Consider the following 14,987-nt stretch of genomic DNA (forward strand, 5'->3'; position numbering starts at 1 on the left):
ACGAGCTAATTCTTTTTCAAATAAAATACTAATTTTTACCGCTGTTCAGTTGATACCCTCGACAAGGCAGTCATGTCTAGTCGTGATGCCCTCAACATGAAGCTTCCTCCGATCCAGTCCACGGCCGGAGCCGTGCCGGTCCGGAATGAGAAAGGTGAGACGTTTTTCCTTCAGCTAGCAGCGTGCTAAGTTAGCCAGCTAGCTTAGTGTAACCTCACTGTTAACCGCAAATAACAACAACTTAGGTCCGTTGTCTGACTCTAAATTGGTTTCGCAATAAGATGCATAACCGTTACATATTCATGCGATGTCTGGGTGTCCACATTTATTATGTATTTGTTTATTTAAAAGGGACAATGCACATCAATTGACATTTTTTGTTTACACTCAAAATGTAAATGTGCCAGAGTTAGCAAAAAAGCTAATTTTCATCTGTAGTCCCTTGGCAGGTCAACACAGCATCATATTACATTAATAAAAATAATAGAGATAGAAGATAGAAAGCAAATTAAGAAAGAAGAAGAGAAAAGAGAAAGGGACAAAAAAAATAAGTACAATACAAAGAATACCTTGGACCTAGGATGAGGTAAACCAGCTATTGATGATTGCAGTTCTGATTGTTTTTAATCCATCTCTTGAGTGTGCTTTTAAATGATAGATAGCTGGTGCTCTCTGAGTTCAATAGGAAGGCAGTTCCAATAATTTGAGGCCCGTACTGAGAAGACTATTTGGCCAAACTTACTACTTACTACGCTGGAGGATCAAAAGTATTTCAATAAACCCCGCAAGATCCAGTACAACAACACCAACTACGGCCTCAAAAAGTTGCCATGGAGTTGAGTCAGCTTCTCTCTGATAACGTAACGTGTGATTATACCACACTGTGAAACTACTCCACTGCAAGTAAAAGTACTCATTGTGCAGTAAAATGTTCCCAGTCAGTCAATGGTGTTTTCCTAGTATACATGTTTCAACGAACAGTTGTTTACATTATTGATCAATTAATTATTATTATTTTTAACGCACTTTCCCAGAGCACAATGTGAGTTCACTTAATCGCTTGTTTTGAAGAACAAACCATTCAAGATCCATATGATTACATTTATAATGATATAAAACAGAGAACATACTCAGATTTGGGCCTAGAACCAGCATATCTTTTGTCATTTGTGTGTGATAAACGATGAATTGATTACCACAATTGTTGCAGAATTGTAGTATCAGCTTTAGAAACCTAATTGCATCCCAAAAAGGAAAAAAAAAAACAATTTAAATAATAATGAATCATCAGCTTTCTGTCTGTCTCAACAAAAATGCATTATAAACTTGACTGAGTTAGTATATTTTTTTTAGTTACTCCGAATTAAGGCATCTTTATTAGCCTCTGTGTTGTCCTCCCAGCTAAAAATAAATAAATAATGTTTCAACATTTCTTTGAATATTTTTCTAGGCCTCCGGCACTTTTTAGACGTTTTTGTGTAGTTTCAGTTGTTTTTCTGATGTTTTTGTTGCTTTTTTGATATTTCTGTTCCTTTTTTGTCACTTTGTTTGTCTGATTGTCACTTTTTGTCACTTGGCCATTTTTGACGCTTTTTCTGAAGTTTTCAACGCTTTTTTTCCCACCAGTATATACACACCACTAACACCAAATTATAAACACTAGTTTCACACTTATTCTGGGAATTCATGGTCAATAAACCTTGTTTTTATGAAATCATACCTCATTTTTGAGTTTAAAACGCAGAAATATGCTATAATATTGAATAAAACTCCCCAAATGTAATGAAAGAAACTGAAACTGATCTTTAATTTTACTTGTGAAGAACGTTGTATGGAACCATCCATGTTATTTTTTGGCAATTTGGTTGAAAGAAACTTATATTTCTGATATAGAAACTTTAAAAATGAGCCAAATTTGACCCGAGGACAACAGGAGAGTTAAAAAGTCAAAAATAGATTCAAGCCACCATCTACACCGACAGCATCAAGGGTTGAAAAGCCTAGATTGACCTAGCTCATGATTGTCTCTGCATATCCCAGGTGAGCTCTCCATGGAGAAGGTGAAGGTGAAGAGGTACGTGTCGGGTAAACGTCCTGACTACGCGCCGATGGAGTCGTCGGATGAGGAAGAAGAGGACTTCCAGTTTGTGAAGAAGGGAAAGGAAACGGAGGCCGAGGCGGAGCTGGAGGAAGAGGATGTCTCCGACCCACGTCTCAAACGTTTGCTCAACCGTGTCTCTGAGGACGTGGAGGAGAGGTATCCCATCCTTTTATCCTTTTATCTGAGTTGACTGACATGATCATTCAATGCCGTGATGCTGAAAAAGCTAATTTAACCCTAGTCTCGCATTGCCAGACTGTCTGGCTAGTCAACACAGCATTACTGGATAGGAGAAAAACATGCTCTGGTTTAATGGCATTTCTTTAAACCAATCACAATCGCCTTGAGGCGGTGCTAAGCGTTGTGTACGTTCAAAAGTTGTTTTAGTCGTGCAACAGAAAACTCCGATTGGACAGATAGTCTAGCTAGCTGTCTGGATTTACCCTGCAGAGATCTGAGGAGCAGTTAACCATAGTCCTCAGAAATCCACCGGAGGTTAGAACGCCAACACAGTGTCCAGGTTAGCTCAGTTGGTAGAGCAGGCGCACATATATAGAGGTGTATTCCTCGACGCAGAAGGTCCAGGGTTCGAGTCCCACCTGTGACGATTTTCCTGCATGTCATCCCCCTCTCTACCCACTTTCATATCTAGCTGTTATTTTCATTAAAGGCTGAAATGCCCCAAAAAAAACACAAAGAAAGAGGAAGGTGAGAGACATCCGGCAGAATTTCTGCCCCTGAACAATCCCGGAAACTAAACTAGGGATGCACCGATCCGACTTTCTCAGTCCCGATACCGATGCCTGGGCTTTGTGTATCTGTCGATACCTGATACCGATCCGATACCGTTGTTGAATTAATAATACACTGTATACCTTCCACCTTATACCTTCCTTCCACCATGTGGAAGAGACTAAAGGCACCAGACATTCCTAACTAAACATTACTTTTCTAGTTAAGACAAAATAACATTCCATAACTAAACAAGTGCGAGATGGAATGTATTGAATTCTTATTTATTTGTACACTCAACTCTTCCAGCATGCGACAAACTGGATCGGCCCGTGGATCTGTTAATTTTTCCGATCCCCGATCCAGCTATTTTGTCAATATCAGGACCGATATCTGATCTTAATATCGGATCGGTGGCCCCTTTAATGAAATGATGCCGATGTAGACTAATTTAACCACATTGCTTTCGGTTTGTTTGTCCTCAGGCTTGCGAGACACCGACACATCGCAGAGCCTGAAGTCGTGGCCGAGAGCAGCGAGGACTCTGACGAAGGCACGTGGCACCCGGAGCGTGAGGAGAGTAGCGAGGAAGAGGAGGAGGAAGAGGAAGAAGTGGATGACGAGGTAGGCTGCACTCTGTGCGGTTTGATTTTAACGTGATGTTCTAAGTGTGCTTGTCGCATTCACTCTTTTTATCCAGCGTTTCGTTTTGTATAGGTATATTAAGAAAAAAATCTTTTTCTGATTCTGCGCAGGAAATTGAGAGGAGAAGAGCGATGATGCGGCAGCGAGCCGCCGAACGGAAGAACGAGGAGATGGAGGTTTTGGAGGTGGAGGAGGAAGGGAAGTCGGGGGCGGAGTCTGAGTCGGAGTCTGAGTACGAAGAATACACAGACAGCGAGGATGAAGCAGAGCCACGGCTCAAACCTGTCTTCATACGCAAGTATGAACTGAAACGATGGTTTCCTTACTACCTACCTGTAGCTTAGAGGTTCCCAACCCTTTTTGGATCGTGATCCCCCCCCCTTAATCAAAATTTAGGGCCATAATGTGGACAGGATTGGGGAGCACTTTGACCAAACTTTATTATGTGAATACATTTTAGGGGTGAGAGTATCTGCTATTTCACAATAAAAAAGAGACAAAAATATAGAAAAGGAATTACCTAATTTTGTGTAAGACAAATATATGTTGTCAGTTAATTGTAGGGTAGACACTGTAGCTGTGGTTAGATATTGTTGTCTTTTTCCTTATTGGCGATCAAACATTGCAGTGATAATACATTTTCGGCATTAGTTATTCCTGCGCTGGTTTTGCTCAACGGATGTACATTGCTGGGATGAAGCCGGACATTCGGCGGGTCTCTCACGCGCCGGACGTCCCTCACGTGCCGGATGTCCCTCCCCATTTTTGCAATCTCGACTATCGCCGCTTAGCGCCGCTCAGGACGGTTGTTATTGGTTTAGAAAATGCCGACAAGCCGGGCGCCCGGATAGCTCAGTTGGTAGAGCAGGCGCCCATATATAGAGGTTTACTCCTCGAACGCAGCGAGCCCGTGTTCAACTATGACCTGCTGCCCTTTGCTGCGTCATTCCCCCCTATCTTTCCCCTTTCATGTCTTCAGCTGTCCTGTATAAATAAAGGCCGAAAATGCCCCAAAAAATAATCTTTAAAAAAAAAAAAGAAAATACCCACAAGCCAGAATGTTTTTTTCCGCCTATCACAGAATGCACTCCATCGCTGACACAGCGCTGTGGAAATGGGTCTTGCTTGCGAGACTACTCCTACGCTAGATCGTTAAGTGCAAAATAATTGGACATTTTACACGATCGTGCAGTTTTGAAATAAAAACACACAAGTGTTGACCAATACAAGTTATTCACTTATGTGTAGCATGTAACAATAGATAAAAAACAAAACCATGGATGCAAGATAACACCAAAATGTCATTCTTAACTTCATAGGATGTTTAATCTGTGTCTCTGTTTGTCTGCACCGCAGGAAGGACCGAGTCACAGTGGCGGAGCGTGAAGCGGAGGAGCAGAAGCAGAGAGAGCTGGAGGCCGAGGCCAAGAAACAGGCAGAGGAGCGACGACGCTACACCCTCAAGATTGTGGAGGAGGAAGCTAAGAAGGAGTTTGAGGAGAACCGGCGCACACTGGCCGCTCTGGACGCTCTGGACACCGACGGAGAGAACGAGGAGGAGGAATACGAAGGCTGGAAAGTCCGAGAGCTGAAACGCATCAAGCGGGACCGAGAGGCCCGAGAAGTGTGAGTAAACACAGATGTGACTCCCTAAAAGGCAATACTTTGATGAAAGGAACTTGCCATAGCCTAACGAGTGGTGTTGTGTCCTCAGCATGGAGAAGGAGAAGGCTGAAATCGAGAGATTCCACAACTTGACAGAGGAGGAGCGCCGGGCTGAGCTCCGCAACAGCGGGAAACAAGTCACCAACAAAGCCAGCAAAGGCAAATACAAGTTCCTCCAGAAGTACTACCACAGAGGAGCCTTCTTCATGGTAAGTCAACACAGAGGGGAATTATTTCCATAAATGCAGCTGGGTCTGACCGTTAAGATGTTTCGACAGATATTCAAGTTAATCTCGACTTTTAAACACACTGGAGCCATTAAAGCTCTATGCTATGTTTACACGTGGCCGGCTATTTTCAGCTGTCAGTTTTCAGAAAATTGTTGATCCTTTATTATTCTGTTTTATTGTAGGTACATGTTCATGTAACTTTTATGTTCTAGCACGCCCATCTATCTTGGTCAGGATACGCCTCTAAAAGACAGATTTCTTTTAATAATGTGAAGAACTTGTTACACTTTTCACATTAAACCTAGACCAATTTGGCCTGGTTTTAGTAATGTACTTTTTAAAGGTAAACATTGGATATGATACAGTATCATGATAACACGTACCTGTGCATATGTTTGTCGATAAGTGACAATAAGTTGCAGTACAGAAATGCTAAAGACAAGTTTGGAATTTAGAAACCATTTCCATTATGTAGTTCCTCCACCAGAAAGCACTGACACCTGTAAAATGTCCCACTCAGGACATCTCTTGGTCTAAAGTTTGATTTGATGTTCCAGTGAATCGTCAGCTGTGGCAGGTTCAGCGTTTCTGTAACTGTAAACATGATTTGTGTTCCAGGACGAGGAGGAGGACGTGTACAAGAGAGATTTCAGCGCGCCTACTCTGGAGGACCACTTCAACAAAACCATCTTACCCAAAGTCATGCAGGTCAGCTGCTTTTTACTCCTACTTCCCCGGTTACACTGCATGCTATAGCCTATTATAGCTAAATTTAATTATATCATGTTTATATGATGGTGGGGTGCCTTTAAAATATTTTCAGTCCATCGAAATATGTATTAACACTATTTCTTTCCTGCTATTAACATCTTAAATTCTTGATTCTCCCCCATATTTATTTATATATATATATATATATATATAAAAATGTTTGGATATTCACAACTAAACTCATGAAAAAGGATGCACCTTTCATATTCTATTTTTCCGTGTTTAGGGGAAATTTACCAGCTGGATACATTGTTTTACATTTTCCCTTTGAAGTCATTTCGCTCTCTGATTCAACTCTTTGGTTTGTTTTTCCCCTCGAAGGTCAAAAACTTTGGTCGCTCTGGACGCACCAAGTACACCCACCTGGTGGACCAGGACACCACGTCGTTCGACTCGGCCTGGGCCCAAGAGAGCGCTCAGAACAGCAAGTTCTTCAAGCAGAAGGCGGCAGGCGTGAGGGACGTGTTTGACCGACCCACAGTGAAGAAGAGGAAGACTTAAGATCAGGCTAACACTGCAGCCTTATAAGACTGTAAGAGACCAAGCTGCAACCCACCGAGTCTCTTTCCTGGACTTTTTGTGGAAGGAAAGCAGCAAATAAACAGATTCCACTGCTTGATCATTTTTGATTAACTGTTTATCTACCAGGAACACCATTTAAAATATAATGTTGGCTCCTCAAACCCTACTTAAGATGCAGCTGGTTGTCAATTCCTTCATATGCAGCATGTCATTTCAACATGAGATCTTGTAATATTGCTTTAATTTCTTACAGTATGAAGATTGCTGCATTTTGAGGAGATGCAGGGGAATATTAGTGAAATCTCCTTTTGTCTTTTTAAAGCAGCGGGTTGTAATTTTGTACAAATCAGCTAGTATCATTTAGTATTCAGATTCTTGTATCTTGTATTACCCCTTTGCTTTGTGAAAGTACAGCTATTGTAACTTGCTTTGTGTTAAATAAAACTTGTATTTTCATCCATTTTAAAACTTTATCACAGACATCAAAACAAATAGAACTACATTAGTCACTGGCACCAAATGAAGGCAGGGCAACTTTTATTTAAAAAAAAAGAAAAAAAGATGAAAACCATGACAGTTTAACCGCTGAGTTCAGTTCAGCCTCATTGTCTTGATGAGCTCTGGTGAAAAACCAAATTGCAGCAGTCCAGTGTTCCAGTGTGTGGATGCTGTTTGTTCAGTTGGTCAGAGCCACCAGAGCCTCCACCACGTTCCCCATGTGTTCCCTCAGACTGCGCTCCGCCACGGACCTCGAAATCTCCATCTCTGACATCTGCACGGCAACATTAACAGAGTATGAATCATTAAACCTAAAACTAAGACACAAAGTGCTTAAATTGACTAGAAAGTAAAAAAGATAAATGACAATTGCAACATCCACAAGTGGGATGCAGTTACACTCAAAACACTCACGTTTAATGATACAGTATTTGACTGCACACTGACATTTTTGGGCCCCCCCCCCCCCCTCGGTCCAATAGTTCTGATCTTTTAAAGTGTGGTTGTATGAGGCTCGTCTCTACAGTCAGTGTGTTAGCTACAGCAGATGAGGCCCCTGGTTTGGAGAAGCAGGCAGGAGTACCGACACAGAAGCTTAGCACTGTGTATAACTATATCAGTTATATTTAGTATAGTTTCAGTGTTTGGCCTTGCCATCACACAGCCCTTTCCTACGGGGAAATAAAGCCGTTCTATCGTTCTCTCCAAAGTCACCAGGTATAAACAGTTATTTAACCTCGCAGGACACTGACTTGCTGGTCTTTTTAATTTATTTATTTTTCTAAAATAGTCAAACGCCAGAAATCGGGCACCAGGCCCGAGACCTTTAACTCGTGTTGTCTTCCCTTCAACCTTGAAAAAAAATCACTTTTTTTCCCCGACGTTTTTGACACCTTTTTTTCACGGTTTGTTTTTGCTTTTTCCAACGTTTTAAATTTTAAAATTTTTCAGCGCTTATTTCTACGTCCCATATTTTCTGATATAAAACAAAAATTTAAAAACGGGTCAATGTGACCTGAAGTCAACACAAGGGTTAAGCCCTGCGTTAGTTAGAGCTGTGTTCCTCTCATATGATTGGTAGGTGAAATCAATAGACTCGAAAATAATAAACGGCATGAAAGTTCCCAATTTTTTTTTTTTTTCCCTCACTGCCGCACGCCGGAGATCCGGCACAGTGCCGGAATACTTTAAGCCCTGAGAATAGCAACTACTGTGTTCTGTGAGGTAAAGTGTCAAAAAGAGTGGTGGCTTTTAAGAGAGCATCGAAGTAAAGGTTTTTAGGAGGCTAATCTATTTTTAGCTGTGTGGCCCAATCAGCAGCAGAACAACGCATAGCTTCCGTGTCGATGCACCTGCTTCTCCAAACGGGGGGCGTGCTAGGGTTGGGTACCGTCCACGTTCTTTTTTTTTTTCAGTTGTGAAAATAATTCCAAACCTACCGAAATATGGCACAGTTTGATTTAATGTGAATCGGTCCTCAGTAGTACCAACATAATTCGGTCAGTACCCAAAAAAGTACTGAGTTCGGTACCTAACCTTAGGGTGTGCCGACCGCCATCTACTGTAGCCAATACTCGGACTATGGAGAAAAACCTCATTCAACCACACTTCAAAACATCCAAACTATCCCTTTGAGGCTCCAGCATAGTGATATTTTAAGTGTTTTTACTATTCGGTGGCGACCGTTTGTCCTTTTTCCGTGTCAACGTGATAATGCCCTCGTGCACAATGCCAGTTCCATATAGAAAAGGTTTTCCCAGTCTGGTGTGGAAGAACTCGACTGGCCTGCACAGAGCCCCGGGCCTCAACCCCATCCCACAACTTTAGGATGAACTGGAACGAGCCAGACCTTATCACCCAACATCAGCGTTGGACCTCACTGATGCTCCTGTGACTGAACCTGCAGCCAGATTATTAAAAACTCCCTAGAAGAGCGAAGGCTGTGAAAGCAGCAGATTAATGCTCGTGACTTTGGAACAACATGTTTCATTAGCACATATGGGTGTAACATTCCAGGGTCAGCCCTATGGTCCCACAGCCCTATGGTCCCACAGCCCTATGGTCCCACAGCCCTATGGTCCCACAGCCCTATGGTCCCACAGCACTATGGTCCCACAGCACTATGGTCCCACAGCACTATGGTCCCACAGCACTATGGTCCCACAGCACTATGGTCCCACAGCACTATGGTCCCACAGCACTATGGTCCCACAGCCCAATGGTCCCACAGCCCAATGGTCCCACAGCCCAATGGTCCCACAGCCCAATGGTCCCACAGCCCTATGGTCCCACAGCCCTATGGTCCCACAGCCCTATGGTCCCACAGCCCTATGGTCCCACAGCCCTATGGTCCCACAGCCCTATGGTCCCACAGCACTATGGTCCCACAGCACTATGGTCCCACAGCCCTATGGTCCCACAGCCCTATGGTCCCACAGCACTATGGTCCCACAGCCCAATGGTCCCACTATGTTCACACATTTCTAAGAATTTTTTTTTCACTGAAAATTAGGCCCTATGTTCCCACATTTCTAGGACATTTTCAAAATTAGGTCTTGTGTTCCTACATTTCCCTTCAATATAAGCCTTATCCTCACACAACATTTTTTAGGTTTAGAGTTAGGGGGATAAAATGTGATATAAACTTATGAAAAAGGAAATGTGGGAACATATGGCCTAATTTTGAAAAAAAAAAAAATCTGAAATGTGGGAACATAGGCATGCTCCCAACGTTCGAGTGTCCACATACTTTTGGCCATGTAGTGTATCTAAAACAGATGTGTCTTTAACATCACCTGAACAGAATAGAAGAAGAAAAACATCCCAAAGTGATTGAGCAAAAAAACAACTTACAATTAGTTCCACATCCTCTTTCTTGATGGTGACTTTGGCCAACTCTTTTTCTCTGAAAGCAAAACAACACACAGTGAGAACAATCCACAGAGTAGGGCTACGCAATCAGAAATTGTACGTACGATTTCGGCTTCTAATGATTACGGAAACAGAGTAATCGAGAAAAACAATTATTTTTGCATATTACGTTTTGCAGATACTCTTATTTTGTGTTGTGAATGAGGAACGGGAAAAGTATTAAAGGAAATTGTACAGTTCAAGGTGTTTTCACATGTTCACTATTTTTTGACTTACATACATGTAAAATCTTTCCCAAAGACAATGAGTAATCATGCTAAACAATCTGGATTTCAATATTTACCAAAAATAAATCGAGATTATGATTTTTTTCCATAATCAAGCAGCCCTACATCGGAGTACATAAAAGTCCAGACTGCATTCCAGGACGGTATGAGACTAAACCTGGAGAAACTCCCTCAACCTGCTCATTACAAATGTTACTTCCCTTCTCATTCTGGGATTGCTGGGTAATTACAAGACGCATGTACTATCCAAAAGAAAGAAGGAGCTGATGCTACTGTTATAGACATGTTCTGCCTAGGGCTGGGCAATATATCAATATCGATATAGGAGAATAGATATCGTCTTAAATTTTGGATATCGCAATATCCTGATATGACACAAATGTTGTCTTTTCCTGGTTTTAAAGGCTGCATTACAGTGAAGTGATGTCATTTTCTGAACACACCAGACTGTTCTAGCTGTTCCATTATTTGCCTTTACCCACTTAATCATTATATCAACATAACTGATCATTATTTATCAAAATTCTTATCGTGTGCATATTTTGTGAAAGCACCAATTGTCAACCTTACAATATCGATATCGAGGTATTTGGTCAAAAATATCAGGATATTTGATTTTCTCCATATGGCCCAGCTCTAGTTCTGCCCACATGTAAAGACCGGCAGGGTCAACACTGATCTTACCTCTCTTGTTTGGCTTTCTGTTCTCGTGACCTTCTGTCTCCAATCACCGACATCGCCTGAAAGAAAGAAAGAAAACATTGTTATCCATATTATGTTGTTTTCACCATGTTTTGAATATGAATGCTATTACAAAAGTAACATCACAACACACAGAAAATCCTATTAGGTATATTTAATTAAACATTTGTTAACGTACATTTGACCACAGTTACTTTTTTTACGTAAAGCCCAAAGAAGGTTACCTATCCTCATTAAAGTAAAATCATATTTTTCTATAAATATATACCACTCAAATTCATTTCTATCAGACAGTAAAGATGCAGAAACCACTGATTATTTATTATTTCATGTAAAGATCAGAATTCATGGCCCCACTTCACATCTTGTCACCATTATACAATGATATTTATGATTATTTCAGAGAACAGTGTACAGAAATAACTTTCTGTTCATACTAACACGACCCACTTTAATTCTAATATTTGATTGGCGTTTTTAGATTTATTTAATGCTATTCCAGCAGTTGTTTGAATAGTTGTTTTTTTTTGCGTCAATTATTGGTTAATTATTACTTTATTATTTTTTACATTGTTCTGGTCTGTTCCGTCCTTGTACTGGTGACGTTAAAGACTGCCCCTAAAGACTATGGGTCACTGCATACAGTCTATGGTTAATGAAGCGAAGGGGAAAGTAGCTTTAGCTAGCTAGGCAGTTAGCCACCGAATTCATCATTAACTGAACAATTGCAAACAACCGCTAATGACATTTTATCATCCTGTGATCTAGCTAAACAGCTAACGTTACTTATAAGACGACGTACATAAGATGTTGCACACTTCACTAAGTTTGATGATGATGAAGATGATGATGATGTGCCGACAGTATGGCCAGCAGTGGCCGCATGTCTCCCGGCTAACGTTAGCCCGGAGCACTCACCGTTTCTAAGTCAGAGCTGGAGATTTCCTTCTCCTCCGCGTAGTCCGTGACTCTCTCCAAGTCAGCGGCTCCGCTGTCATGTTTCCGAGGCTTTTCTGCCGGTTTTCCCGTGCAGTTTTCGTCGGCTTCCAGGTCCAAATCGACGTCTCCCTCTGCCGCCATGTTTGCTCCAGTGAGGCCGGAACAAAGAGAAAGGTTCCATTAAGCGTCGGAGGGAAAACGGTGTAGTACCGAAAGAGAAGCACGATTTAAAGGAGAAATCCGTCGATTTTTTAAAATATCTGTGCATATTTAATCACAAGTGTGATTCTGTGATGTTGTATGTTGTTGTTGAACTGTAGTTCATAAAGACATTTATTAATTTAATTAATTTCTGACACACTTGTTAAACTGTTTACATTTCATTTTTCTTTTTTTAAGATTGCCTTTATTGTCGTTTTTTTTTTTTTTTAACAACGTATGAAACAAAATATAAAAATCAGCACCCAAATATAAACGAAACAAGCGCGAGCAGAACGAGAACTGTGTTTTGTTACAGTGGCTCGTCACAGCCAGTAAGGAATGAAGAATGATGTACAACAGCAACCACTTTACTTCAATTTGTACATATGGACATTTAAATACTGCATTAGACTTTTCACCACCAGATAAAAGCCTATTATGGTAAAATGTTTCAACATGTTGTCTTGTATCTGTCCTACATAATAGTAAGAGTACACACACACACACACACACACACACACACACACACACACACACACACACACGTGCGTTTCACTATCTTTGTGGGGACCTGTCATTGACATAATGCATTCCCTAGCCCCTTACCCTAACCTTAACCATCACAACTAAATGCCTAACCTTAACCCTTACCCTCACCCTAACCATAACCTAATTCTATCCCTAATCCTAAAACCAAGTCTTAACCCTCAAACAGCCCTTTAAACTTGTGGGGTCCAGCATTTTGGCCCCACAAAGCTGTCGGGACCACACAAGTATACTGGACTCCTGGTTTTTGGACCCCACGAATATAGTTAAACAAGAACACACACACACACACACACACACACACACACACCTATTTTAAAATCCTCTATAATTTGCCCTTGCTTACCTCATAATGACTCACCTGTTGGCTCCAGGTAAGACAAAGAGCCTCCACATGACTGAGACATTAGTGCAGAGGCTTGTCAGAGGCCCCCATCTTATCCGGGGTTTACATCTTAGTGGCACCCATGCAAATATACACACACACACACACACACACACACACACACACACACACACACACACACACAGGGAGAGGTACAAGTTCCCAATTCATCTAAACCTCAAGTCACGTAAACCCTAACCCCTAAATGTTCAGTAGTAGGATATGCATACAAAAACCAAACAAAGACCAGCCAGACAAAATCCATGCACAAATACATACATAAATACAAGTAGAATCAAGTTGGGTCCAGCTAACCTGTTTACATTTCTGACATTATTTACTTTAAGTGTTATGCACCTTATTGATAATCTTTATTGTACAGGTCAAGGTGTACAGTTACACTAGGCCTATATATTTGCACTCTTTCCTACTTTGTACTGCAACTGCTCAGCCATTTCCCTGAATAAAGTTCTATCTACTCTTAAATTCACAGTCTATAGTATACAGTATATAGACGGACATGCCTTCCTCAGTGTAGTAGCCTCACTAGAATTAAATCAGAAAAGAAGACAGAAGTTAGACAGTTAAACAAAAATAAATAAAAAGAGCTATGGACACAGCAGCAGGTCAAACAACCATTATTAGGCTACATAAATTAAAAAGCCTGCCACTTCAACAGCAGAATAAAACATCACCAGGGCACAGAGATGTATAAACAATACAACATTCACAGTGTCTGTAGGCAAAAACACACCTATTAAAGTGCACACAGCACTCTGTTGCTAGGTAACGCAATGTGTGTAGATGTCCGTGTCTGTACAGTAAGTTCCACCCGTAAATAAGAGTGTTGTTGCTGTACTCATCTGAACATCATTCTGTGTGTCAGTCCACTCAGCCTCTCTGTCCCACAGTAACCAGTCCACTCAGTAACCAGTCCACTCAGTAACCAGTCCACTCAGCCTCTCTGTCCCACAGTAACCAGTCCACTCAGCCTCTCTGTCCCACAGTAACCAGTCCACTCAGTAACCAGTCCACTCAGCCTCTCTGTCCCACAGTAACCAGTCCACTCAGTAACCAGTCCACTCAGCCTCTCTGTCCCACAGTAACCAGTCCACTCAGCCTGTCTGTCCCACAGTAACCAGTCCACTCAGCCTCTCTGTCCCACAGTAACCAGTCCACTCAGCCTCTCTGTCCCACAGTAACCAGTCCACTCAGCCTGTCTGTCCCACTGTAACCAGTCCACTCAGCCTGTCTGTCCCACAGTAACCAGTCCACTCAGCCTCTCTGTCCCACAGTAACCAGTCCACTCAGTAACCAGTCCACTCAGCCTCTCTGTCCCACAGTAACCAGTCCACTCAGCCTCTCTGTCCCACAGTAACCAGTCCACTCAGTAACCAGTCCACTCAGCCTCTCTGTCCCACAGTAACCAGTCCACTCAGCCTCTCTGTCCCACAGTAACCAGTCCACTCAACCTCTCTGTCCCACAGTAACCAGTCCACTCAACCTCTCTGTCCCACAGTAACCAGTCCACTCAGCTTCTCTGTCCCACAGTAACCAGTCCACTCAGACTGTCTGTCCCACTGTAACCAGTCCACTCAGCCTCTCTGTCCCACAGTAACCAGTCCACTCAGCCTCTCTGTCCCACAGTAACCAGTCCACTCAGCCTCTCTGTCCCACAGTAACCAGTCCACTCAGTAACCAGTCCACTCAGCCTCTCTGTCCCACAGTAACCAGTCCACTCAGTAACCAGTCCACTCAGCCTGTCTGTCCCACTGTAACCAGTCCACTCAGCCACTCAGCCTCTCTGTCCCACAGTAACCAGTCCACTCAGCCTGTCTGTCCCACTGTAACCAGTCCACTCAGTAACCAGTCCACTCAGCCTGTCTGTCCCA

The 14,987-nt window shown here is 42.2% G+C and overlaps 2 protein-coding genes across 2 annotated transcripts; one reads left to right on the top strand and one right to left on the bottom strand.

Annotated features, from left to right (window-relative positions):
* Positions 1 to 72: 72 nt before the first annotated feature.
* mfap1 (microfibril associated protein 1) lies at positions 73 to 7,134 on the top strand. The gene is made up of 8 exons (XM_031323621.2): positions 73 to 154; positions 2,041 to 2,257; positions 3,319 to 3,457; positions 3,589 to 3,776; positions 4,835 to 5,104; positions 5,193 to 5,352; positions 5,992 to 6,081; positions 6,466 to 7,134. Exons 1-8 carry the CDS (start codon positions 73 to 75, stop codon positions 6,643 to 6,645), a joined length of 1,326 nt encoding a protein of 441 aa, XP_031179481.1. The 3' UTR covers positions 6,646 to 7,134.
* A 38-nt stretch (positions 7,135 to 7,172) lies between these two features.
* hypk (huntingtin interacting protein K) lies at positions 7,173 to 12,185 on the bottom strand. The gene is made up of 4 exons (XM_031323622.2): positions 11,943 to 12,185; positions 11,007 to 11,062; positions 10,018 to 10,069; positions 7,173 to 7,438 (listed from the first exon to the last, which is right to left on the bottom strand). The coding sequence occupies exons 1-4, from the start codon at positions 12,102 to 12,104 to the stop codon at positions 7,343 to 7,345; spliced, it is 366 nt and encodes a 121-aa protein (XP_031179482.1). The 5' UTR covers positions 12,105 to 12,185; the 3' UTR covers positions 7,173 to 7,342.
* Between the last annotated feature and the right edge of the window lie 2,802 nt (positions 12,186 to 14,987).

The sequence above is a fragment of the Sander lucioperca genome, chromosome 3 (assembly GCF_008315115.2).
Source record: "Sander lucioperca isolate FBNREF2018 chromosome 3, SLUC_FBN_1.2, whole genome shotgun sequence".
Taxonomy (NCBI): Eukaryota; Metazoa; Chordata; class Actinopteri; order Perciformes; family Percidae; genus Sander; species Sander lucioperca.